Below are 26,524 nucleotides of genomic sequence, written 5' to 3' on the forward strand. Positions count from 1 at the left end.
TGGTCCAAAAACCTCTCATGTTCAGCTGTTTTTTTGTAAAAATATAACAATGTTAGCCTTTTCTGCAGCTATGGGGCATATATGGTATCACTCTTGGCTGGAAGCAGTGCTTAAACAATGGAAAAAACACAAACTTTGTCCTAAACCTCTCATGTTTAACTGTTTTCCACTTTTTCTTTGGTCATTTTAGCGTTTTTAGCCAGGGTGAAGGGAGTATCTGCCATCAAACAAGAAGACAGCAGCATGTAGCTATGATGATGTTTGCTAGTTCACCTTACATGCATTAATGTAATAACGTGGTACCCTACCCACGCAGAGAAGAACGGCTGCTGCTGCCATCATCATCCGTCATCATTTCTGCTACACTGGCAGGGCTAGGGGCCAGGACTCTCCTCTTCGTGTTTTTGGGGGATGTTGCATAACAGGCAACCCACCCGCAGTAGATGTGCTCGGTGTGAGGTCTCGCAGCAAGCTATCAAATACGGCGCATTTCTGGGCTTTTAAAAAAAATGCTATGTGTCGCCAGGTGTTTCATCGGATTTGAGGTGTTACCTCCTTTGACAGTATCACAGTATCAGTTTAAAGCACTTGTTGCAGGCTGCTGAGTTTGCATATTTTGCTATGAAGTACAGCCAGACTTTTAACCGCTTCGCCTTGGGCATTTTTAATCTGTAGCTCTGCTTTAACAGAACGTACGTACGTACCTGGCCCCGCCTACTATCCTCAGAAACGTAAAATGATTGGCTAGAATCTAAAGTGTATCACAGCTCAGGAAAAAAAAGCACCGAAATAAAGCACCGAAATGTGCGCTGCTTTTCGGTCTGGTTACTACCGTTTATGTCAGAACCGGTGCCATCATGGCACCGGACACCGGTACCCATCCCTAGGCTCCAGCGTACCACACGGTGATGGAGGAGGTGAGGATGGACTCAATGATTGCGGTGTAGAATTGCATCATCGTCCGTGTTGGCAGGTTGAATTTCTTCAGCTGCCTCAGGAAGTACATCCTCTGCTGGGCTTTCTTGATGACAGAGGTGATGGTGGGCTCCCACTTCAGGTCCTGAGTGATGGTGGTACCCAGGAAGCAGAATGAGTCCACAGAGGTGATGGGGGTGTCAGTCAGGATGATGGGGGGGAGTGGGGCTGTGTGCTTCCTGAAGTCCACAATAATCTCCACTGTCTTCTGGGCATTCAGCACCAGGTTGTTGTGGCTGCACCAAGACACCAGACGTTCAACCTCCCTCCTGTAGGCAGACTCATCCCCGTCCGAGATGAGCCCAATAACGGTGGTGTCATCTGCAAACTTGATTAGCTTGACAGACTGGTGGGTGGAGGTGCAGCAGTTGGTGTACAGGGAGAAGAGCAGAGGAGAAAGAACACAGCCCTGAGGGGAGCCGGTGCTGATGGTCCGAGAGTCCGAGACATTCTTTCCCAGCCTCACATGCTGCTTCCTGTCCGTCAGGAACTTTAGCATAGGAATGCAGTGTGCTGATCTCCAGATGTATCTGTAAGAATAATGGGTAATAAAAAGATTGTGTAAAACATGGAACATCTCAGCGTGATCTCTACCAGGACCAAAAGAATCGCAGAGACCGGCATTGTCTCAACAGTATACCTGGGTACATCATTTTGGATGTGTTGATGTTAGAGCCATTGTGCTGCAACAAAAATATGTTATTGTTGTTGATGTAAAGGAATTTCTTTTATTTATGTGTTATTCACATTATTTATTGTATAATGCTTTGGTGCCGCTGGTTTTTATCATGTCTCAGTGTCTCACACATTCAGGCTACATCCACACTAGCTGGATAGATTTGAAAACGGCATTTTTGTTCCAGTCCTGCACATGTGCAAACGCGAGTGAGAATTAAAGGATTTGAAGAAAAGCTATCTGGAGCATGTACAAACTGATATTAATCTTTTTTAGGGCAGTCAAAATTGAGAGCAAACAACTGCTGTATAATGCACGCCGCTATCTTTGTTTAATTGGTTACATGACTGCGTCACATGACTAAAATGCATCATCATTTTAGAGCTCCATTTACTTCTCCATTTTGAAATGTATGCGTTTTCGAGAGCGTTTTCAAAACGCTGCGTTTTTCCTTGGGGAAGATGCCGTCTCAGTGTGGACAGGAGGCCAAAACGGAGAGAAAATGATGCGTTTTCGTTTGAAAATGCATTAGTGTGGACGTAGCCTCATGCTGTTAACAGATAGTATCTCAGGAAGTTGGGGGGGGGGAAGCATTCACACACAAAGACCCTAGAGTGGGGGGAAGAGTCTTTTGGTTTCAACTACTGTAAGAAGTAGCAAGGGAGTTTGAACTTTCTTTTTGGGGAGCCTATTATTCCTGTAGGAAGTATTTAACCCAGGACTGTTCTGGGTTCAGGAGAGACTGCTGATCATTTGCCCTGTGCAATGGCTGCTCCCACCAAGCTTGGGTTTTTGTTCTTTTTTGGTTAAGGGATGTTAGCTGCCGCTCACCGTTTGTCTGCAGGCTTTATTAAATAAAAACTTCCAACACTGATGTCACAACATACGACTTATTTTGACAATTTCTTGAAGTGAGAAGCAGTAATGGGAGGAGAATAATTGCATTTTTTGCAGCGGTGTTTGGAAATTAAGAATTTTCCCAACTACATGTGCTGCTAGCCTGTGACCTTCTCTTTAGGTGCACAGAGCCCAGAGGAGTCTGTGGAAACATGCAGAATTGAGGCAGTGCTAGTAGCTACAGATGGTACGTCTTCAGATAAAGTAGTGTCTTATCCATCTGTTATATTCATTACATCTAATATTCTGATCCAACAACCACACTTTTTGTGTGTTTTAGAGGCCTCTTACTTTTGCTGCATCTGTCATGCTCATTTCAACGACAAGAGGAAGAACTCTATGAAAAATGGTGCGAGTGGTGTCAGTGTAGTGCATGTCAGCTGTGGTCACACATGGCATGTGGTTTTAAAAAGAACGTGTATTCATTGCCAGCATTAGACACCTTAATGTGCACTTGTAATTATGAAGACTCACAGTCGTCTTGCAGCTCTAATTTGCTTTAAGAAAATGTACTGCCAGGATGTCACTGTCCTAAATGTCTTCTCAAACTGCCACTTTGTTCTAAGTAGTTCTTAATTATGAAAGATAACATTCATTACAATGGGAAGTAAAATCTTGTCTGCACACCACACAAACACCCTCTGTCCTTTCATCATGTTTAAAAACGTGTTGAGACGATATATAAAATGTACCATGAAAGGATGCAAGTGTGAATTGTTCTAATAAAATGAGACAGTTTTGTAAGTGGATTACAGTTTGAAGTTCATTTAAACCTAGTGCATATGCGTGTTGCTAGGACTGATCAGAAGCAAATTTCATTTCAAATGACTACCCAACAGAAGCCTTGATAAAAGTGTGGTTTTGTGCAAACTGTGCAAAAAGTAGTTGGCATACCATCGAAACACTTCAACCTTACGGTACCATCTAAAGCAAAACATGTTGCAGCGAACACAGAAACTGTGGGAGCGTTTAGCATTAGCAGTCCCAGTTCGAGTACCAATAAAAGGTGTTGGCAGCCCAAACTTGATTAAATATGGATTGCTCTGACTGTAGACCACTATTAGTGGTAGAAGACAGGGGTTAAAAAACGTGCTAGGTGATCCAACTTTCCAACTGCTGTGCCGAAAGACTATTTCAAGTAAAATCAACAGGAGGGCAGGGGTGCGCCTCTGCCTGCATCTGTGAGTATTGCTTTCCCACTCAGTGTTGCCAACTTAGCGACTTTGTCGCTATATTTAGCGAGTTTTCAGACCCCTTAGCGACTTTTTCTCTAAAAAAAGTTGCTAAAAAAAGACGTGAAAGCGCGTATCGTTTTTTCTCTCAACAAGCAGCGGGTGCTGTAACGCAGTCAGTTCTTCTTTTACTCTTTTACTCTTATGCTGTTTTGTGGATCACAAGGTTTAAAACTAGTTATAAACACACACACAAAGTAACTCCACCAGAGTGCCTATTTTGGGTCACTTTTGCCGGTCCAAGCCCGGGTAAAGGAGCAGGTTTGGAATTGTGACATTAAAAAAAACAATAATTGCTAAAAGAAATTTAATTTGTAGTTCTAAATAAATTCTAAATGCATTTAGGACGTTTTTTACTCACTTTATGTCTCTTCAACGATGTTATTTCTCTCTCCAACAACATAGGTTACAATTAGATTAGCATGACCAATTATGCAAATTAGGCGATGACGTCATTTAGCGACTTCTAGCGACTTTTAGGACAACCAATAGCGATCTTCCTTACTGAGGCGTTGGCAACACTGTTCCCACTGTTGTGCGCAGTGTTGCCAACTCCTCAGACGTCATCGCCTAATTTGCGATTCATTTGCAGTTTGGACGCACAGGTGTGAACATCTCCTACCCTGATAGCAGTTCATACCATACAGTTACAACTCCCCGGAGCTTCTCATCTGGCTGAAGTGTAGTGCCTGCCCACAGCCACCTCTTTAGCCCGCTAAGTTGGCTCAGCTACTCACGGGATACAGCTTCCCATTACATTCAGAGCATCCTCTGCAATGGACTTCTTCCCTTCCCTATGTTCCCTTCTGCAGAAAAGTGCTAAAATACCATTACTCCACGCACTGTAGTACGCAGAAATGATTCCCGACACTGGACTCGAACTATCGTCCCTGTGATGGACCTGAACAGGTAAATAAAACTATTTTTAACTTATTGTTTCTTTAAAAAGCTCCATACTTGACAGTTAATATGTGTAGACTTATAATGACTTTCCTGAATTGTCTGCTACGGGTTTGTGACTGAGCTTCTTGGAGGTGAGACATATGTCTCATCTTCAGTTGTTTTACCTGCTTCTACCACCTGCATCACCCCACGGAGATCTCTGATGATGACTCAAACTACATGGTGAAATTTAATACTGCCTTCACAAAGGACCAATCTCAATGTGTAGCTACACGCAACCATCAATGGCTCAAGATAGCTACTGTGCTTGACCCAAGAGGTTTGGACCGGCCTTGAGGCCCTGCTGCAGGAACAGTGTAGATACAAAGGAGCCAGCAAAGACAAAGAACCGTCTCCTCTTTTGATTGTCATCAGATTCTGATTCAGATGGAAAGTAAATAAGAATGGAGATATTGTGAGTCCAATAGGTTTGTTATTTTTTGCACTAAAATTTGAATTAGAATTAGAATTCAACTTTATTGTCATTGCACATGCACAGGTACAGGGCAACGAAATGCAGTTTGCATCCATCCAGAAGTGCTTTAGTGATATAGATATATTACAATATATATTAGCAATAATATAGATATGTGAGTATATTACAGAAATGGGTCTATTAAGGTATGTTATAATGTACACGGTATGAAGTATGTTGTGAATATTCTATAACTATAAGTATGTACAGGCTGTAGTGAGTACAAGCTATGTACAGGCTATGAACAGGATATAAATATGAAAAACTATACAGAATATGAAATAAATAACTTTACAGAATCTGAGATATACAGCTATACAGAAATGGGAACTATGCAAGTTGTAAACAGTTGTAGGATTAAAGATTATCGAATGTACAGAATGATTATTTACACAGAGCTATACAGTAGTGCAGTTAAGATAAGTGAAATATGTGGATAGTTTCTACAGAGGCTATATAAAGTGCTAGTGGTTGTGAGTGGTGGTTCAGCCCATGTTATTATTGTGTGTTTGAGGGTACAGTTGTCCATTGTGGGTGTGTGTGTGTTCAGTCCATGTGTTAACGTGGGTCAGATGTCAGGAGGCAGAGTTCAGGAGTCTGACAGCTGTGGGGAAGAAGCTGTTCCGGTACCTGGTGGTCTTAGTCCGGAGGCTCCTGTGGCGCCTCCCAGAGGGCAGGAGGGTGAAGAGTCCATGTGATGGGTGACTGGGGTCTTTGATGATTTTCCCAGCCCTTTTCAGACACCGCTTCCTGTAGATGTCTTTTATGGCAGGAAGTGGTGCTCCGGCGATGCGCTGGGCAGTTTTCACGACCCTCTGCAACAGTTTGATTATGTTCGATAATCAAACTGTTTTAGCCTAACGTACAAAATAATTTTGGCTAAGGTTACTCAGAGTTTAAAGGTGAAGCTGGTCAAATAACCCGTTACATTTCTGCCTTATTTTTTTAGGAAGAAAATTGTATTATTATTACAATACCATTTTCAAAATGTACAGGTGGAGAAACTGAGATCTGCTGACGGCCTTAACAGTCACCAGATCTTTAGTATTTTCATGAGCCCTTCCAGTCCTTGGGCCTGTTCTTCGTACCGCGCTAAGTGAGTTAGCTGGATTAGATTGTTGACGATTTCGCGTGATCCTGGATCGTTCAGTTCCCCGAAGCCCATCCGGGACTTGCTGTCATAGCAACAGAGCCGTAAGCGTAAACCTGCTGGGGAGCAGGTTTACTTTATGTAAACAGGATTAGATCGCGGCCACGCAGGTATGCCCGCGTCATTCATACGAAAGCAACAGCGATATTCCACCACTGTTTCACCATAAATAAATAACATCAATGTAACTAAAGATAATGCAGCACTTGATCCTTTTATTGATTTCACACAGATACATACAGGTCATTTCCTAAAAAAGGGAAATGTACTATTAACATTCTATTACATGTATGTGATTATTACAGATGTAATTCATATTTCAGAGTAGCAATTGTAAATTACTTCGTGTAATCAAGATGAGAGACCACGGCTATAAAAGCGAAGGTGGATTTGGGAAGCCTGTCGCAGCCATGTCCTGTCCGTTTACGCGAGCAACCCATTGCGGAAGGTGCAAGATTGATAAGGAGAGTCCTCAGAATTCAGCGTATATTGCGGGACAGACAGGATCCTTTAGCTCAGCGCGACAGTGTGCTCATAGAGAGATATCGATTTTCCCGTGAGGGTATTATTCACTTAACCAACTTGTTGACGAGGGGGTGCAGGACCACCACCTGTCTTTGTTTTTGCTCTGCCCTTTTCTTGGTTGCTGTTATGAACAAACAAACAGAGTATTCCAGGGTCTCTTTCCAAGAGACGACAAGCAATATAAGTGATAAATATTACCATTCTGTAGAATATTCTTATATTTCACTTTTACTTGTTCCCATGTTCTAGTGGGTCCTGTTGTGGCTCTAATGTGAAAGGGGATATAATATAACATATTATAATATAATATAATGTAATATAATATCGGATAATATGGTGTGATATGATAAATCTACCCTACCGCCTACTGGTGTTGGCCAGAGGGGCCGATGGCGCAATATGGCAGCCTGGCTTCTGTCAGTCTGTCCCAGGGCAGCTGTGGCTACAACCGTAGCTGCCTCCACCAGTGTGTGAATGTGAGAGTGAATGAATAGTGGCATTGTAAAGCGCTTTGGGTGCCTTGAAAAGCGCTATATAAATCCAATCCATTATTATTATTATTATTATTGAATTACTTACGAGTTTGATTTGTCAGCAACTTTCTGCCAGCCCTCTCTCCTTGCTTTTGCAGCCTTTGCAGTGTTCCCTTGCGTTTTAATTAAACTCTGAAACTCCTGAAATCCCTCACTCAAGAGTTCTTGCTCTGCTGCCGAAAAATACCGAGCGCGCTCCTTCGACATTTTCGCCGACCAATCAAAGGGTTGCCGATCAATGTTTCTACTATCGATGCGTAGCCCCTGTTGGGCCACCCAGTGATCTCACATTACTTCATCCAGCTATACTAATCGTCAACAACAGGTGTGTTCGGGGAACCGGAATAGCGAGCTCAGAGTTAGCGCGATGATTTGGTCTTGGATGTTTCATTTGATCTTGGATGTAGTAAGCAACGTACGAAGCACAGGGCCCTTGTCTTCAGTTTCCTGTTCTTAGCTTACAGGAGGAGCATCGCAGCGACAACAGGTGTAGCAGAGTGGCTCCAGCAGAGTCCACAGGCAGGATTTTTAGCGCATGTTCTTATGAAGCTGAATATGCAATGGATAACAGAAAAATATATTTTACTTAATTCCACCATAAGATATAAAAAAAAAAAAAGATTTTCTGCCAATTGTCAGTTATCAAATCTGTATCTGATCTCTTCTCACACTTTAACAAGGTTAAAGTTTTGTTGGCATCAATTTCCCAAAAATTAACTTCTATTGTCCGACACTACACCATTTGTGAAGCACTTTGTGATTTTTATCTGTGAAAAGCGCTAAATAAGTTAATTTTACTTAATTACCACAAAGAGAAAAAGATATTCACTTTTAACTTCAATGTTTAAGTTTAACTTTTGTTCTTTTTTTCTCTTTTCATCTAAAGCACCAAGTTCTTACTTCTGTGTTCTCCATGGTCTCTTTTCTTTGACTCTTCCTGCATAGTTACCAGAAATAAACTCTTTTATTGGCACTTTATTCACACACTGACATCACATTGTCAGCTATATGGTTGATTATTTTAAAATGCAGCAACAAACAACAAATGGTGAAAACATCTGTACACAAATGTGTCCTTCAGCACTACAGATGAAATGTAAACACAAAATAAAAAGTATGAAGGACAGAGAGTTTTTCCCACTTTGATTATATTTAACAGGACCTAAATATAAAATTACAGAAAGAACCACTATTTATGGAAAATTTATACACACTTGTTATCTTGTGAAAAAAAATGTGGAATGAATGAAAAGGAAAGGATAAACTCTAATCCTTATTTCCACACCTACACGGATATGTGACAAATGTACAGCAGGTGAAAGGTGACACTAGGTGTTGGAGCAAGGACTCGTTTCAATCATTAAAACAGAGTTATCTGGAGATTCCACCTTTTCTGGGACAGCAGGGCCTTCCAATATTGTTTTTTTCTTCCAAGTGAACCAGATCCAAATCCCACTTAATGACAGAATTACCACAGCGGCTTTCAAACCAAATATGAACCAGGAAGTACCTGTGTTAGACACAAAAATGTTTATGACAAGTTAGAGCTGTGAGAGAAGAGTCACAGTAGAGTTTTCACTCATGTACCATAGTTTATAGAAAGGGGAAAAAATACGTGAATGCATCCCCTTCATCAGAGTTCATTTTTATTCATTTATATACCATGTGTCATCACTGATGGCAGTTTGATTAAAGAGGCTTATTTGACATGTTAGTCTCCTTACCCACTGCAGTTGGTGTGACTGGTGTAGGTTCAGTTGTTGGTTCAATACACAGGCTGTTACTGTCTGCATGCACCCACCCTAATATCTGTGTCCCATTGATTGAGGTACAGTTAATGAAGCCTGTGAGCAAAAAACAGATCATTCATGAAAGACCTTCAAAAGTGAATTAGTCGTTATTATCGACTTTTATTCAAAATGTTGTCACTCACTACAGGTCTTCTGTTCTTTGGAGACACTATTGACATGATTTCTCACTGAGCAGACCAGATGTCCTGAGACTTGCTGTTTCAGAGTGATGTTGTTAGTCTCATTATTTCCAGAAAGGAGCTCAGCATCTGTCAGTGTGCGTCCATCCAGAGTCCAGCTATACTGAGGACTGTCCCCTCCTTCAGAGGAGCAGGACACCCTCATCTCTCCCTGGGACAGACACTCAGAGACCAGCAGGACAGAGGACACAGGAGCTGAGAGAAACACACACAGATGACTTTTGGTACTATAACAAGATGCACTTTCATGCACTGTGCTTCCTTCTGTGTAACTTGGTCATGGTCTGAAACTTGGTAGCTGATTTTCCATAGTTCCTAAAATCTACTACTTTGCAACACTATCAGTTGGTTATGGAATATCTAGGAGGGAAGAAATATCTCAAAATTATTTGCTGCAAAGGTAGCATCCTGTTACAGTAACATACACAATTTCAGTGAGCTCTTTACAATTATTCATTAATTCACAAATGTTTGTAGAGGAAGACTGCATGGCTAGCTGCTTGGTTTTCATACATCTGTGCCAGTGGAACTATAAACATCAGAATTCAAAGATTAAGAGATGTGGCCCAATACTTTAGTGAATGTAGTGTGCATCATGTAGATTATCATTATTTATGGTTTGCTAATTCAAAACAGGGGATGCACAAAGTGTACTTATTTGAAATTCTGTGCTGTATGTTATAAAGATTACCAAAACAATACTGCATTTACATAAATTAAAGTCTGCATTTCCCAACATTTACCTTGAATGAACAACTGTAAAGTCCGCACGCTTGATGTTCTTCCATCTGAATCAAAGGTTTCAAGGGTATATTTACCACTGTCATTCCTGCTCAGGTTATTGATCCTAAATGTTTGATTACTGAGAAAAACGAGAGACCTCTGTGCTATGGTATTAGAAATAGCCATATTATTTCTGACATCTAGTATTTTTAATGAATTCTTTAACAGTTGGTATTTAAATATTTCTGAGGTGCTGTCAATCAGCTGGATGTCCACAGTTCCTCCCAAAGCTCCATAACACTGAGCTCCATCCTGTCTGCCATCACAGTGAGTTTCCACACCTGCAAATTTTGAAACATTAAAAAGAAAAGCATTTGTGATTTGTTAGTTTCTACCTAATAAATTACAACAACAATTTGATTAACATGGTCAGCAATCTAAAATTTACTGATGCGAGGACTTTTACTTGTTAAAAAGTAGTTTTTGTATTACCATGTTTATACCTAATGCCTAATTATGTTTTGGATAACCCAGTGTTTTGATTGAATGGTATCAAAGTATTTGAAGTAGCACTACTGCCATAAATCTGTCAGCTCTTAATATCTAACTCAGAGTAGGTAGTAGTTTTGACAATTGTAGGTAATAGAGCCTCAAGAACAAACATACTGCATCCATAATCCCAAAGTTATCACACGAATCTGCCCAACATTTACTAATATATTAATAATTAAGAAATACAGGTAGACACATTCTCCACATTTTAGCCGAGTGCAAAAACTAAAGTATTTTCATGTAACCAAAATAAAATAAATGTCAAACAGAAAACAGGAAGCAATATTTCAGAAAAAAGAATCTGCACACAAACAGGACACAGATGTTCATTTCTGAAGGTGGCATTAAAAATGATAAAGTAATGCAACCTATACATTCTTCAGCATATCTGTAGTGACTGCATGACTTAAATAACTTAACTGGATTCCTAGTTACAGCCAACCGATAAGTTGAGACAGATTCTTCAAAATCAGGCAGTTTATCACAGTAACAAATAAGCTTGACGTCTCTGATAAGGATGGAAAGAATAAAGTCCTTTAAAAAGTCAGTTTAAAACTCACTTAAACACACTGCAACAAGGCTCCCAAGGTGCATAGTGGGCTAAGAATTTACCACTGCTACTAAAACTGGTAAAAAGACAAAAAAAGGAACTAAAGCTCTGCTCAAATGTCATGTACTGCAGATGTAGCCAATAGATTCTAACATTTAATTAAATAAAATAAATCAAAGTGCACATATTGTAACTTTGGGTAAGTATTTGTGCAGCTTTAACATCTCTGATGACGATGTCAGATATTTTGTACAGGTTAAAAAGGTATTAAATGATAAGTGTCACATGTAAAAAGAATATCTCACCATGAGACACTCCCAGTAGGATCACCATCAATCCCAGCACAGCTTCCATGTCTCCTCAATGTTCAGTGTGTGTTGACACAGTCGGCAGCCGTCAGAGTACTTTATTAAATAATATGCACATTTGTCCAACAGGTAACAGTCAGAAATGGCTCCTGCTACTGATCAGCCTCGTTTGAAATGCTGTTCTCATTCTGTGTGTGGAAATTTGAAAAAGGAAGTACAACTAGCATATTCATTACTTTGCAGAAATAAAAGGAACCTCACAGATCTTCCACAGACTTTGTTTAATTATTACTCACACTGTCACTGGACTATTTTTAGATCGGTAACAAACTAACCATATCCTGCCCATCACTCAGTGTCTACAACATTCATGCAGTTTAATGCAATTCAACAGCAGCCCCATTTATATTCCACCTTAAGTCCATATTTTGTTGCTGATACAAAGTACCTTGTATACACATCCATGAAGAAAAAAGAAACACTTTTAAAACATTATAAAATGTACACTCTGCCCATATGGAAAACATATATATAAATCTTATAAAGTTTGTATCTGTCTTGTGTGAAACTTGTATGAAAAGCATACAAGAGTGAAAAAAAAATAAGATCCCTAGAAAAAATATATAAATGAAACTTGTATGTTTTGGATACTTACTAAAACAATATATGAAAGTGGCCACTTTCATGAGTAAATCATATAAGCCTTATATGATTCACTATATGAAGTAGGCCACATCTGATGCAAGTCTTTTATAAGTTTTTTCTATTTCTTTTCTATACGGGTGACTTTAGGGATTGTGGTATTTAGGCTAATTGGTGGTTTGAGTGGTTGTTTTGACCAATGCTCATTCAAACCAGTACAAGTTCTGAAAAGTGACACTATTATTCAAAAGTATGTTTTAAATACTGCATTCTCAATAATCCAGATATAAACATTTAAGAAAATTGTCTTAATCTGCACAAAGCATTTTCAGTGAGCGAAACATTTTGTTGCTCATCTAAGTGTTCATCTGAATCATAGGCCTGCTCAGATTGTCTGCCTGCGCAGGCTACTGATCTTAAATGTGAATCCCAACCTCAAAGGACAGTGTGTGAATACTTTGACGAAAAGCATTGGTATACTCATCTTATTATTCTTTGAAATTCGTAAAATAAAAGTACTCTGCATATTTGTTTCTTTCTTTTTTGCTTTGTTTCATTTTTTGTTTGATTTTTTTTATTTCTGTAACTGCAGAGCTTCAGTGAAATAACAGGGCAAATCATCACACCTATGATGTCAGACGAAGTCGTTATTAAAATTATAAAATTATTTAAATCTAAAACTCTTGGGTTTGAAAGCTAGCTCACTAAAACTAAAAACAACTAGCTGTTTCTCTTCATCATCATTATTTTTTTCCACAAGGAGGAACCTGAATTAACATGATCAATAATTAACTATTTAAAATAGGACTACACTACTGATGATTATGAGCATGACAGTATGACAGAGTTTTATAGGAGCTCCCGCGTTCTGGCAACCTTCAGATAAACTACTCTAGTCTAACTACTGAAAGCAGCTGTCATTAGTGATCAGTTTCAGATAAGAATGTGTGAACTCAGAAAGAACGGAAGTGTTTAGAATGGAACTCAAGAGAGAGAAAAGACAGAAGTTGTCTTTCAGTTTAGAGATACTAATACTTTGAAACCAAATGTGTAATTTTCTTGTTCAGCTAATCATGCAGTTTCACTGACATTGTAATATTTAAAATTTAAAATAAATGCAATAACTAAAAAAAATTAAAATTAAAACAAGTAAGAGGTTTATATGTATTTTCAAGCCAGTTCAACACATACATGATAAAAATTCCAATTTATGTTCAAGTTTAAATTACAGATTATTTCAAATCTCAAAACACTTTCATAGACATCAATGATTGTTCTGTTGTTCACTGGTTTTAAAGTGTTTTCTGAAGTTATGTATGTTGAGGTTACATGTTAGTTAGTTTCACCATAGAAGATATTTTGCACAGAAGGAAGTGAAATTGACTAGACTAAACCCTAACACTACATGTCTGCAACTTCCGCTTCAACCACTGAAACATTTCTCTTGTGAACTCAAGACAGACAGTAAAGTGGTGCTGAGCACCCCAATACAGGAAGTAGGGATTGGCTGTCTGTTTAAAGAGTCCAAATCTCTGATCCTATCGATCTTACCCAGCAAACAGTGCAAAGCTTTGATGAAACCGATGTGTGAGGGGACTCACCCAGCTGTAACTGCCTCAGAAACCCAAGTTGCCCTGCTGTTGCCCTGCTGTCATCTGTTCTTGTAAAGTATAACCAAACTTTTGAGCGTTTGTGCCACTTAGTCGTTATGTTTCCTGTCGGCTAAATGACGCTATGCAACGTGGCGACGTCATTCAAAGGGACTGGAATCGATAGGGGAATCGTTTGCAAAAATGGCAAACAATTCCAATTAATTGAAACAGTGGGAACCGGTTCTCAACAAGAACCATCCGTACCTAAGGGTCTGTTAGTTTGGCTGGAGTAACCTGTAACATGGATAACAACACTCTGCTGGGTGCTTGGAATATTGTACTCAAAGGATGAAACACTGAAGAACTAGAACATAATTACAGTAAATATATAAAACCAAAGTAAATCATGAACCCACATAACTCAAAACACTTAGTCGGCGACCCAGGAACCATGACAGTTAATTCTAAATAGTATAAATAGCTCTTACATGTTACTCCAGCCCTTTGAAACTAACAGACTGTTAGTGCTGTTTTCCAATGCAGTGCATGGGGGTAAGTAACAGTTAACTTACCCCCATAATTATGACAAGTTGTTGTTTATGTCAAATCTTTTCACATATACCGTAGTTGTAGTTGACACCCAAAATAAATAATATATTCCAATAAACAGTGTTTGAATTACACTGATAGTGTCTGAAAACTGCATTTAAAATAAACTTACATTGTAGATAACTGAGTGCTTTTCCAAAATCTAAATAGATTAAATAAATACAAATGGTAAAAATGATACATCTTCCAAATAGGAATAGGTCACTCCGGATGTTGACCAATAACTATTTACAAACACTGTGTACTAAAATGATTGCTTTCATGTTTAAAAACTGAGGTTTTGTGAGAATATATACAAAAATATAATTAAAATAGTTACAGTTCATCTTTAAAATTTTAATAGTACAAATCTTGAAGACCTCTTCTTTACAATAAAGTCAGATAAGTAACTAAAAGACAGTTAAAACAGTAATAGAATACTGCATAATAGCACCATCTCGTGGGAATAAATAATAATACTGCTTCAGACTGATTTGTTGACCAGATACACCTTTTTCCCCTTTTTTGGACTATCATAAATTGTTTCAATAGGCTTTTGTTTTATGTATATAGTTCAAAGATATGCCACCTCAAAAGATAGCATCAGGTCTCCTTTTAAAGCGTCTTATGAGTCACTACCTGAGGTACTCAGTCACCGCTGGATCATTAAGGAACTTCAGTTAGTGTAACTCCGGGTCTTGTGCTGGTTTGTTGTGCTTCTTGTCATCTTGTGAAGAAACGTACCTGTCTCCTCTTGTGCACAGAAACCAGTGGAGAGCAGCCTGTTGAAGAGAATCACTGGCATCATGGAATCTGGATCATCGAAGCTGTGTATCGAGTTTTGGGATTGTTTGTTGCACATTTTGAAGCTTCTAAATAAATTAATTGTCCATCAAGTCCATCCAAGTCCTGCTTTGCCATATAGCAAACCTCACAGTCTCTTTCAAGTGATTCTCCAAATGGCAGCAAATACAAAGATGGTGACTCACACACCTTTCCCTTGAGATGTCTGGAGTTTTGATCTCCTCCATACCTGCTTCATGCCCTGGAGGACGGGGCTGTGGCCCCCCCACACCTTCGAGCAGATTATTACATGAAGGAACCTTTTAAAAAAAACAAAAAAACAAGCGCGTCCATGCTCACAGGTGTACACACGGGTGATCACACCCACAAACTACACCCTTTTTGGCTCCTACCTCAAAGCACACTGTGTTCTGTTGATCTTATGTGCTGCACAATAATGTTTAATATTTAGTATTTACTGTCATATTCCCATATATCATTGTGATGTTGTTTATTCTATTACTCTTGTTCTCTTCTGCTTGTTTTCTTTTTTCTTTCTCAGCAGGTGATCCAGGTGATCGATATATGCATTTTTTTTTTCTCTGCCCGTTCTGTTGGTTTATGTTTTTTGCCCTTCTCCCCCGTCCCTCTTCTCAGCTGTTTCTCTTTCCCTCTTTCTTTCTCCCCTTCTTTCCCCCAGTCAAGTCTGTCCCGTATTCAGTAAGTGAAAATAAAATAAACAAAAAAACAAAAAAAACAATAAAAGGTGAATCAAATGGACCATTACGGCAAGGCTGGGATGGTCAATTTGGTAAAGTAAATCCGTTGGGCATCTTTGTTTGCCTTTAGACAACAATTCTGATGGCAAAAGAGCCAAACGGGACAGGCAAAGAAAAGAAAAAAAAAAAAAATAAGAGAATGTCATCTGAATATCAGTGTCTCTTGTAAGGAATCTGTGAGGAAAACTGTTTATACTAGTGTGTTTTATCACTGTCCAAAGGTTTTGCTGCACTGAAATTTGTACAAACATTTAGCCATTTACTTTATTTATTTCTAATTTAAGGATCATCTGTTCCAACTTCTACCAAGTCAAAAACTAGACAAGTTCACATGAAAAAAGAAAAACTCCCACATCAAAATAGTCTATCATCATGTCTGCAGAATACAAAAGCAGAAAACACTCACAGTGTTTATATAACATACTATCTTTAAATCAAGAGATCATAAAAGAATACATGTGTTCTGGTATAATGCAGATTAAAGTAAAATAAATCAGTAAGTATTAGCTTTTTATATTTTTCTGATAGGAAATCACATTAAATTAAAGACCTTTAGACATTTTAACATCAGCTCTTCTCTCCATGGATCTTCAGTGATGCAGTCTGTGTGGAAGAACTGACCACTTAAATCCCCTGAATTTATGAACGTTAGCATACAAATAATCATCTCCCGTTGGTTCAGTCTGCCAAGGACACTTTGAATACTTGACTTGGCAGAACTCTAGCTCTGCTCTTTTCTCCAGTTGTTTCGCCTGTTGTTTCACGACCCTGAGATCAGCAAAGATTTCTTCCTGATCATTTTCTTCCTCTGCAGTCAGAAGAAGAAGAAACGGTTGCTTTAAAAATAATAAATGAATAATTAGAGGAATAGTCGCACTTTGTATTAAACTTCATTTGCGAGCTTTAGACATTATGTTGGATTTTGTTAAGCTGTTTAACTTTTTTCTTTTTACATTTACTGTGTTAACTGTGGCTGCTTAACAATATTTAAGTGACATATAACAGAGATATAAATAAACTGTTGTTGAGACTGCATTAATTAAGTATATTTATAAAAAGAGTAAAAAAGCAATTTAAGAAAAGTGAGTAAGGGAAAAGAAGTTTTGTACCTTTTGTTTTGCTGTTTTGCTTTTTCCGTTGGGCACAGATTGCTGCTACAACCACAACTAAGAAAATTATAAGTGTTGAGAGAACACCACTGATCAGTGGCAAATGTCCTATTTCATAGAAAGAATTAAGTCAAACATGAAATGAAGAAAGGAGAAAATGATATCAATGGATCTAGCTGTTTTTTCAATTTCCACTGTACCATGGGTCATTCCTCTTACCCACTGCAGTTTGTGTGGTTGTGGTGGGTTCACTTGTTGGTTCAATGCACAGGGTGTTATTGGCTTCATACACCCACTCTGACACCTGTGTCCCATTGATTGAGGTGCAGTTGATGAAAATGAACCCTATGAGCAAAAAACTAATAATTTATCAAAAATGTAAAAAGTGTAACTATCACCTTTTTCACTCAACACAGGTAGATATCCTCTTTTCTTTGGAGACTTTACTAACATGGTTTTTGACTGAGCAGACAAGACTTCCTGAGACGTGCTGTTTCAGAGTGATGATGTTAGTCTTAATATTTACAGAAAGCAGCTCAGCAACTGTCAGTGTGCGTCCATCCAGAGTCCAGCTGTACTGAGGACTGTCCCCTCCCTCAGAGGAGCAGGACACCCTCATCTCTCCCTGGGACAGACACTGAGAGACCAGCAGGACAGAGGACACAGGAGCTGAGAGAAACACACACAGATGAGTTTAGTTTTAGATTTTAAAATCTCTCTAATAAAAAAAGGAGATATATAGATTACCAAAACATTGTTAAGTTTCTATCTACTAATTAGTGTCATTTCCCAATAGTAACCTTCAACTTTGAATAAGCAAGTGTTAAGTCTAGACATCATTGCTTATACTCTCCTAATAAAGATCAGGGTATGCACAAACTATATGTATCTGAAATTATGTAAGATATATACATTACGAAAACAATGTTAAATTGGTTATTAATTAATTAAATTAATTACTTATTAACATAACATTTACCTTGAAAAAGCAACTGTAAAGTCAGCACACCTGATGATCTTCCATCTGAATCAAAGGTTTGAAGGGTATATTTACCACTGTCGTTCCTGCTCAGGTTATTGATCCTAAATTTTCCATTTCTGGGAAAAAAGCTAGATCTATGTACTACGGTATTAGAAATAACCTTATTATTTCTGACAAATAGTATTTTTAATGAATTCTTTAACAGTTGGATTCTAGGTATTTCTGAGGTGCTGTCCATCAGCTGGATGTCCACAGTTCCTCCCAAAGCTCCATAACACTGAGCTCCATCCCGTCTGCCATCACAGTGAGTTTCCACACCTGCAAATTTTGAAACATTAAAAAAGTTTTTTCTTTTTCAGTGTTTCATGTTAACATGTTGTGAATCCAGTGTTTTGGATTAGCTTTGTATAAAATGATAACGTTTATCAAATTATTTTTAATAACACTACTGCCATGAGTACACGAGCTCTGATTATTTCACTCTGAGTAGGTGCAGGTAATAGAGCGTCAAGAGCACACACATTTAATCAATAATATACTCCCAAATAGGGCTGGGCGATATGGCCTAAAATCCATATCATGGTATAATTTGAAGCATATGCGGTAACTATATATATCATGATGTATTCTTTTCTTCTGTATAACGTATTTTACACACTGTAAGGCACACTTAAAATCCTTTAATTTTCTCAAAAATCAACTGTGTGCCTTATGTATGAATTCTGGTTGTGCTTAATGACCTCGAACCAATTTTATGTAGTACACGGCGCGCAGAAATCTGTCAAAAAGTCTTTTAGTACGACTTTGGTAAGCTATGAAGGCACACCGCTTGATGGCTTGCCGCAGCATTAGGCTGCCGTAGTCAGGAGCCTTGCTGAGTAATCTGAGTCCAAAACTCCGTCTGCTTCAGGTCCCAAAGTCAAAGGAACACTGTGGCATCACTGAGATTTAAAAACTGTCTAAATTCTTTCATCTTTAATAAAATGATCAGTGTTGCTGCTTAACCACGTGTAACAATTAAGTTTAACATTCAGGCATCCATGAAAACAGATTTATTAAATTCAACGGAGTTAGAAGTTAGCAGGAAATTAGCTCGCTAGTTTCCACCTAAACATCATATGCCATGTTCTGACTGAGAGATTTCTGAAAAAATTAAAATGTACAGCAGGGACTTTTGTAGGGTTACTGAAGTCGGACTAGCTGGTATATAATGATGTCCTACGTGATCACTAGCAAAACAGCTACGTTAGCATAACATTAACACAGTGAAGCTGAAGGATGAACGCTAACTTTTTTCCACTTGATAAAAGTTAACGTGAGGGTTTCTGGTGGTTAGGGACAAATGCAATCGCATGGCAGTATGTTATAAACGGACCAAACACAAGCATAATGTGTTTACATGACAAAAGTACAGAAGAAGAAGATTTATGTTGGCACCAAAGAACAAAACTAAAGAACAGACCAACAGTCGCGTCTCAAATAATGAAACTCATTGCCTTTTTACTTTACATTGAAGAATTTCTCTGTTATTTTATATATAATTTAACCATTTTTGCCTGCTGAAATATTTCTGTCCAATTTATTGCCTATAGTAGCACAGAAAAGGGCAAATTCAATGCCACGACATACAGCTACTGGACAAATTAACCTAAAAAGCTCCTGCCATCTCAACCAAAGTAACTAGTGCTGATCCTTTCCTGTTAAAGTGTAAAAGTGTAAAAGCTTGAATGCAATCACTTTATGAACCAGTAGAGAGAAACCTCACACCTACCAATATGTTTGTCCAGACGTTAAAAGTAATGTCGTTATATTGTTTACACAGCAATAGGGTCTCTCTTCTTCATAGCACCATTTCTAGTGCAAAATCATAACTAATGATTCTGTTTGACCTATTTTTAAGTGCAGAAATACATGTTTCTGTTTTTGACATATAGTATTTCCACAGATTCAATCATAGTCATATAAAGGTCCTCTTGTTTGACAGTAAGTTGAGTTATGTACACTGTATAAAAATTAGATTTGAACTACATTTTACCTTAAAAAAACAGCTAACATATAAATATAACAATAAAGTTAACGCTTTTTTAAAAATTTAATTATTAATCGTAATTATTCATTAGCACCACTTACAAAGTGGTGAAATTAATTGGAGAAAGCTTTTGTGTGATGTCATAATTCACTTACAGTCAACTTCATTAAAACAATGAAGCTGACTGAGTGAATTCTGTTCTTCAGTTGCATGAGAAAATAGACGTGTGAAACAATGTAGAAGTTTGAGAATATTTTAGCAACACTGAGAGCCTCAGTTTCACCCTGAGGTCTCACCATATGAGGAGATATGTTCATTTTACACCGCTACTATATGAAGGAAGTGAAACGCAGACAATGGTCAACATACAAGCTGCAGGGACACAAGCAGCTTTCCCACAGAGTCCATCTTCATTTTATCCTGTCAATGTCCCTAGAGTCAGATCCACACTGATGAATATGTGGCCCTGTTAGTTATAATTAAAACAGTTATATTTATTTTCAAACTTCTTTAGGTTCATTCAAAGACACACTAAAGTGATAAAGCCAAAACCCACAAGGTTTGATATATCTTTTAATATATTTCTAACTATCCATCCATCCATCCATTCGCTTCCGCTTATCCTTTTCAGGGTCGCGGGGGGCGCTGGAGCCTATCCCAGCTGTCATAGGGCGAGAGGCGGGGTACACCCTGGACAGGTCGCCAGTCTGTCGCAGGGCCAACACACAGGGACAGACAGCCATTCGCACTCACATTCACTCGCACATTCACACCATTCACACAATGGCAATTTGGATTTTCCAGTTAACCTATCCCCTCAAGCTGCATGTCTTTGGACGGTGGGAGGAAGCCGGAGTACCCGGAGGGAACCCACGCAAACACGGGGAGAACATGCAAACTCCACACAGAAAGACCCCGGCCTGATGTTGGAATTGAACTCAGGACCTTCTTGCTGTGCGGCAACAGTGCTAACCACCGTGCCACCGTGCTGCCTATATTTCTAACTACAGCGAGATATATATATATATATATATATATATATATATATATATATATATATATATATATATATATATATATATATATATATATATATATATATATATATATATATATATATATATATATAAATAATATACAGTGTTGGGGAGTGTGGTAGGACTCGACTTAAGCGGTCAAAGAAGTGCAGGAGACTGATGCTGTCCAGTGTAGCAAGTGATTTATTCACCATTCTGTGGCCCAAGAATATTTACAAAGAAACAAATAAGAAACTCAACTCTATAATAAACTCAATTCAAATAAACATAACTGAACTTAAATCAACGGAAATTAAGGTCAAACTGCACACAGCTACACTGACCTGAACCCTTCTCCTGAAACACCTGAGTTCGTCTGCTTAAATAGTCCCCTTAATCAAACACTTTCTCCTCTGGACTATTCCATTCAGTAGGTAGGTGAGATGAACATGATTATATTCATCCTCTACTACTCCTCTTGACTGGCAACATAAACTCTGGTGTAATCAATACATATCACAACATTAAATCTATTTCTTTATAAACCCTTTAAAATCAACTTTATTAAATTATAAGAATTCTTCCCCTCCTGCCCTTGGTCTCTTCCTGTGACCTCAGATGAACCCAGAAGGTATAAAGCAGGAAGTAGAACTACATTTCCTCCTTTTGCTTCTGGAAGACAGGTAGGTAAAGGTAAGTTCAAACAATACAAATTAACAGTTGAAATAAATAACATGTTAACTTAACAAACTTGCATGAATTGATTTAAACCAAGATGTTATATTATATAATCTGTAAAAGTGCAGAACATAAACAAACCCGGGATAGTAGATGTTTGCCTATTGCAGATTACATGTGAAATATGGTTAAATCAAAACAAGAATGTTAACTAAGAATGTAGACAAATGGTCTTCTCACCCACTTTGTCACAGGGAGTAACAGAATACATGTCCCGCCGTTACGTAGTTAAAATACAAATTATGAGTAACTGTATTCCGTTACAGTTACCGTTTAAAAACGTGGTATTTAGAATACAGTTACTTTGTTGAAATAAATGGTTTACACGGCGGTACTTCCCTGTTTCATATTGTGGCGGGTCAGGACTGTTTGGGTTTGTTTGACAGGTATGTTCTGTTGTTCCAGGCGGCAAGGTTACGGTTGCCATGGTTACAGGGTGACGCTCTCTCTCTGCGTGTTTCCTGGGTGCGAGAGCGCCTTTTTGTTGTTGTTGTTGTGCTAAGCTAATAGGCAGAATGCTACAGGTATAGCTCTAAAGAATGTAGCATCATAGGCAGTGTAGTCCATGCTGCAGGGAGAATGGACTGCCATACCTGTTATGTGTCTGTGAGCGAGGGAGGGAGAAAAAGGAAAAGTACGAGTTGTCATCGAGCAAAAACGGGAGCTGGAAGCATATAAATATAATAATAACCACTGCAGCCAAGAAGAGTACCTGACGAGCCCAGTTGTAAGTAAGCTATTAAGACTCAACTGTACGCTGTGTTTGTGTTTTCCTCCGAAACAATAAGTTCCGTTGGAGCAGTCTTTCAACGCCTCTCTTTGTCTCTCGCAAGCAAAGTTGACCCAGACAACAAAGTAAAGCTATTTTTCGGCTACGAGCCCGACACGGAACCTGACGTATTAGCCAGAGATCCCTTTACTACGGTTCGGAGCTGCGGACCTTCAGTAACAGTAATAAATCACAGCAATAGTACATTCACGTAGTTGTAAACAGCATGATAATATATTAAGTAATCCAAAGTATTCAGAATACGTCACTCTCATCGAGTAACGTAACGGAATACGTTACAGAATACATTTTGGGGCATGTATTTTGTAATCTGTAGTGGAATACATTTTAAAAGTAACCTCCCAAACGTTTATATATTTACAGTTAGTTAACCATAATAATACCAAAGTCTTACCAAAGTTTACGCTTGAATAAATTGTAAGTACTGTACTTATAATTATCACTGTGTTCTCATCAGCACACAGTTTTCCTTACCTGAGGCTAGTCTTTGCTGCACTGGGATCTCCCCTGATAGCAGTGTCATGCTGTGTTGTGTATCGGGAACTGAAGCATCTTAAGAAGACTTCTAACAAGGCGGCCCGTGATCAAAAGAGGTTGATATACAATTACATCATTTCAGTGCCATAATTTGATGGGTAATTGTAAAAGTATTTATTTTGCTATAATTGATTTTTTTTCTTTCACAGCCTCAGGTGTGAAACAGAGAACATAAACCTTAAGTGTGAGTCTGATATATATATATATATATATATATATATATATATATATATATATATATATATATATATATATATATATATATATATATATATATATATTTTTTTTTTTTTTTTTTTTTTTTTAATCCCTACTAACTCACTGAAAAAGACTTCCCATTCATTTACAAAGTTTTTATTGTTATTTAAGGAATTTTGAATCAGGATAATATACATGACTGTATATTCTTATCTGATCTCCAAAATATGATTACAAAGCTGCAAGCATAACATTTTTAAATTGTTTTTGATACAATATGAAACTTCCACAGTCACCTCCTAACTGTTTTCATTTTTCATTGATCCTCAGTTCAGTGTCCAGTGCTGATCACGAGTGAGTTCAGTTCACTAAAGCTCAGACTCACACTTAAGGTTTATGTTCTCTGTTTCACACCTGAGGCTGTGAAAGAAAAAAAATCAATTATAGCAAAATAAATACTTTTACAATTACCCATCAAATTATGGCACTGAAATGATGTAATTGTATATCAACCTCTTTTGATCACGGGCCGCCTTGTTAGAAGTCTTCTTAAGATGCTTCAGTTCCCGATACACAACACAGCATGACACTGCTATCAGGGGAGATCCCAGTGCAGCAAAGACTAGCCTCAGGTAAGGAAAACTGTGTGCTGATGAGAACACAGTGATAATTATAAGTACAGTACTTACAATTTATTCAAGCGTAAACTTTGGTAAGACTTTGGTATTATTATGGTTAACTAACTGTAAATATATAAACGTTTGGGCACAACCCCCACACACTAAACTATTATTTAAACTAAATAAAGAGATGGTGAAAGAAAACTGGAACAAAGGGGGAAAACACTCAAACGTGTAGCGTGGTCCTCCAGGTTCCTCCTTAATAAACGTGTACAATATTTATAGATGCTGTAGACAGAGTTTATTAACATTGTTTTAACGTTACTATTATGTTATAAAACCAGTTTAGATAATGTTTACAAATCTGTTAATGTTTTGTGACATTATAATTTTTATTGTATAAAAATTAACTTAAAAGTACTTGACTATGACTTTACTAACTTATTAACCAAGGTATGATGAAGTATTACCTACATGTTTTTATTTGGCTTTGACTAAAATGAAAATTCAAAGTAAATGTAAAATATGTTGTCAACCCTGTTTGCAACATAGAAGATCCCAATATGAAACAGGTCATTATCTGACCTGACCCAGTTCCCGAACACGTCACACCTTGTGATGAAAGCCAAACAAAGGCTATTATTCCCCAGGAAGCTAAAACGGACTGGACTCGCTTCTCTGCCTCTTATGAACTTCTACAGAGTGACAACAGAAAGTGTCCCCTGTCTTAGTATGACGGTGTGCTTTTAATAGTGTCTTCTTTGTGCTTATATGCATGTGTGTGTGTATATATGTGTATATATATACATAACAACAATAAAAAGGATTCTTCTTCTATTATAATGCATACATGTCACAAGTTAATATGGTCATACAGTGCAGCTCAGGATATTCTATCACCAAGTGGAAAGTTTCAGTGTGCCTTTAAAGTGTAGGTGGTAGTTAAAGTGTAGTTACTGGGAAATAAAAGATTATTCAATCATAAAAAGTAATAGCAGCCCATGTGTGGCTAAATAACCAATAATACCTATACATAGACAAATACTATATCAGCATAGACTGTTCACTGTACACTTGCATCTTTCTTTCCATATGTTTTTCTGCATTTCTGCTTCTATCATTTGTTGCACAAGTGATGTGTACTGTGTTTAACAGTTTAACAGTTACATGTCTGATTATCTTTATAATAACATCAACACTATTCAATAAAGAGTAACTTACATAACTTGCTTTCAGCTTTGTCATTGCCTTTAACATCCAGGGTGAAATTAATGTTTTTCTCTCGGACTCCACCTGAATTAAAGACCTCAATGCTGTATTGACCTGAATCATTCCTCCTCACGTTTGTGATCTTGATTGTCCCATTCCTGATTAGAAACTGTAGTCTGTTGTTAAATTCTTTGTCTATTGTTATTGTTTCTTTCTTCAGATTGAACACAATTATATTCACGGTGGGAAGCATCTTCAAACATGTCACTTCACGGCCACTAGCATCAGTCATCACTTGGATATACACAGTTCCTTTAAGAAGAGGAGAGCATGGACATGTGTTCGTCCTGAGGTCACATGTGGTCTCATCGACTGGAATGAGAGCTGGAAAAAACATATTTAATAGAACATGAGGTGAAATTATTCACACTACAAATGTGAATGTTTGGCTTCTTTATGAGGACAATCTTACCTTGAGTTCCTCCTGCTAGTAGCACAATGATAAAAAACTGTTCCATGCTCTTCATTCACCCACACTGTGGTTTCAATCTTTCGAAGATTCTAGAAAATTATGTACAAATCTGGATGTAAATCTGCTGCAAACCTGAGTCCTAACTGACAGGAAACAGTAAATGATATAGACAGGTTATTTTCACAACAGCAGGAAATAAACTGCATGTCTACGTGTTGTAGCGACCTGATTTCAAGAAATATTCATCAAATGCGAATAAACAATTTTCCTCTTGCTCTTGTAATTAAATACACAAAACTGAATCTAAACAATACACACTTTCAAATGTGTGTCAGGCACACACTATTTTTTCTTCACGTTTACTTTTGAGAAAAAACGTGCAACATCTGAAGTGATAAGTTAAGTTACAAATAGTCTAGAGGTTCCTGTGGTGAGAGCTTTATTGCATAACAGTCTTTACAGGATGTCCATGACAGATGTCATTTTATGTTTGGAGGTTTGCAGAGTTTGCTTTCTGAAATGAAGGGAGCGAACTGATGTAGAAAGAATAAAATGTAAGCAACCTGTGAAAAAGCAGCTTATTAAAAGGATGCAAATCATTAGCACAACATGAAACAGTGAGGCAATGCTGTCCAACAAACAAAGGAGCCTTTTATCTACCAAAAGAGGCTGAATTCAATATGAGAATTTCAGCTACACAACTCACAAGTATTTGGTAACAAGCACAGATAAAACTGTAAATTATATTTCCAGTGGTAAGTCACCTGTGGATAGAAAAACTGTGTAATAACAGAACAAGATTTGAAATGTCACTGTGAATATAGTAAAATAAATAAACATATAAATAAACACGGCATGATTCTGCAATGGAAGCAAACATTACAAATCTTCACTTTGTAATGTTTTCAGTAA

The 26,524-nt window shown here is 37.9% G+C and overlaps 2 protein-coding genes across 2 annotated transcripts; both read right to left on the reverse strand.

Moving 5' to 3' along the window:
- Positions 1-8,365: 8,365 nt before the first annotated feature.
- On the reverse strand, positions 8,366-13,809 carry LOC146582241 (uncharacterized). Its single transcript, XM_085293364.1, has 6 exons — positions 13,772-13,809; positions 11,526-11,716; positions 10,139-10,459; positions 9,339-9,590; positions 9,130-9,249; positions 8,366-8,915 (listed from the first exon to the last, which is right to left on the reverse strand). The coding sequence occupies exons 2-6, from the start codon at positions 11,572-11,574 to the stop codon at positions 8,734-8,736; spliced, it is 924 nt and encodes a 307-aa protein (XP_085149490.1). The 5' UTR covers positions 11,575-11,716; positions 13,772-13,809; the 3' UTR covers positions 8,366-8,733.
- A 2,382-nt stretch (positions 13,810-16,191) lies between these two features.
- LOC146582242 (uncharacterized) lies at positions 16,192-25,667 on the reverse strand. Its single transcript, XM_085246102.1, has 6 exons — positions 25,613-25,667; positions 25,162-25,524; positions 18,001-18,321; positions 17,433-17,690; positions 17,022-17,132; positions 16,192-16,229 (listed from the first exon to the last, which is right to left on the reverse strand). Exons 1-6 carry the CDS (start codon positions 25,665-25,667, stop codon positions 16,192-16,194), a joined length of 1,146 nt encoding a protein of 381 aa, XP_085102228.1.
- Positions 25,668-26,524: the final 857 nt, after the last annotated feature.

This window comes from Mchenga conophoros, linkage group LG2, assembly GCF_057382185.1.
Source record: "Mchenga conophoros isolate Kocher_MC1m ecotype Shallow Benthic linkage group LG2, M_conophoros_male_GT1.1, whole genome shotgun sequence".
Classification (NCBI taxonomy): Eukaryota; Metazoa; Chordata; class Actinopteri; order Cichliformes; family Cichlidae; genus Mchenga; species Mchenga conophoros.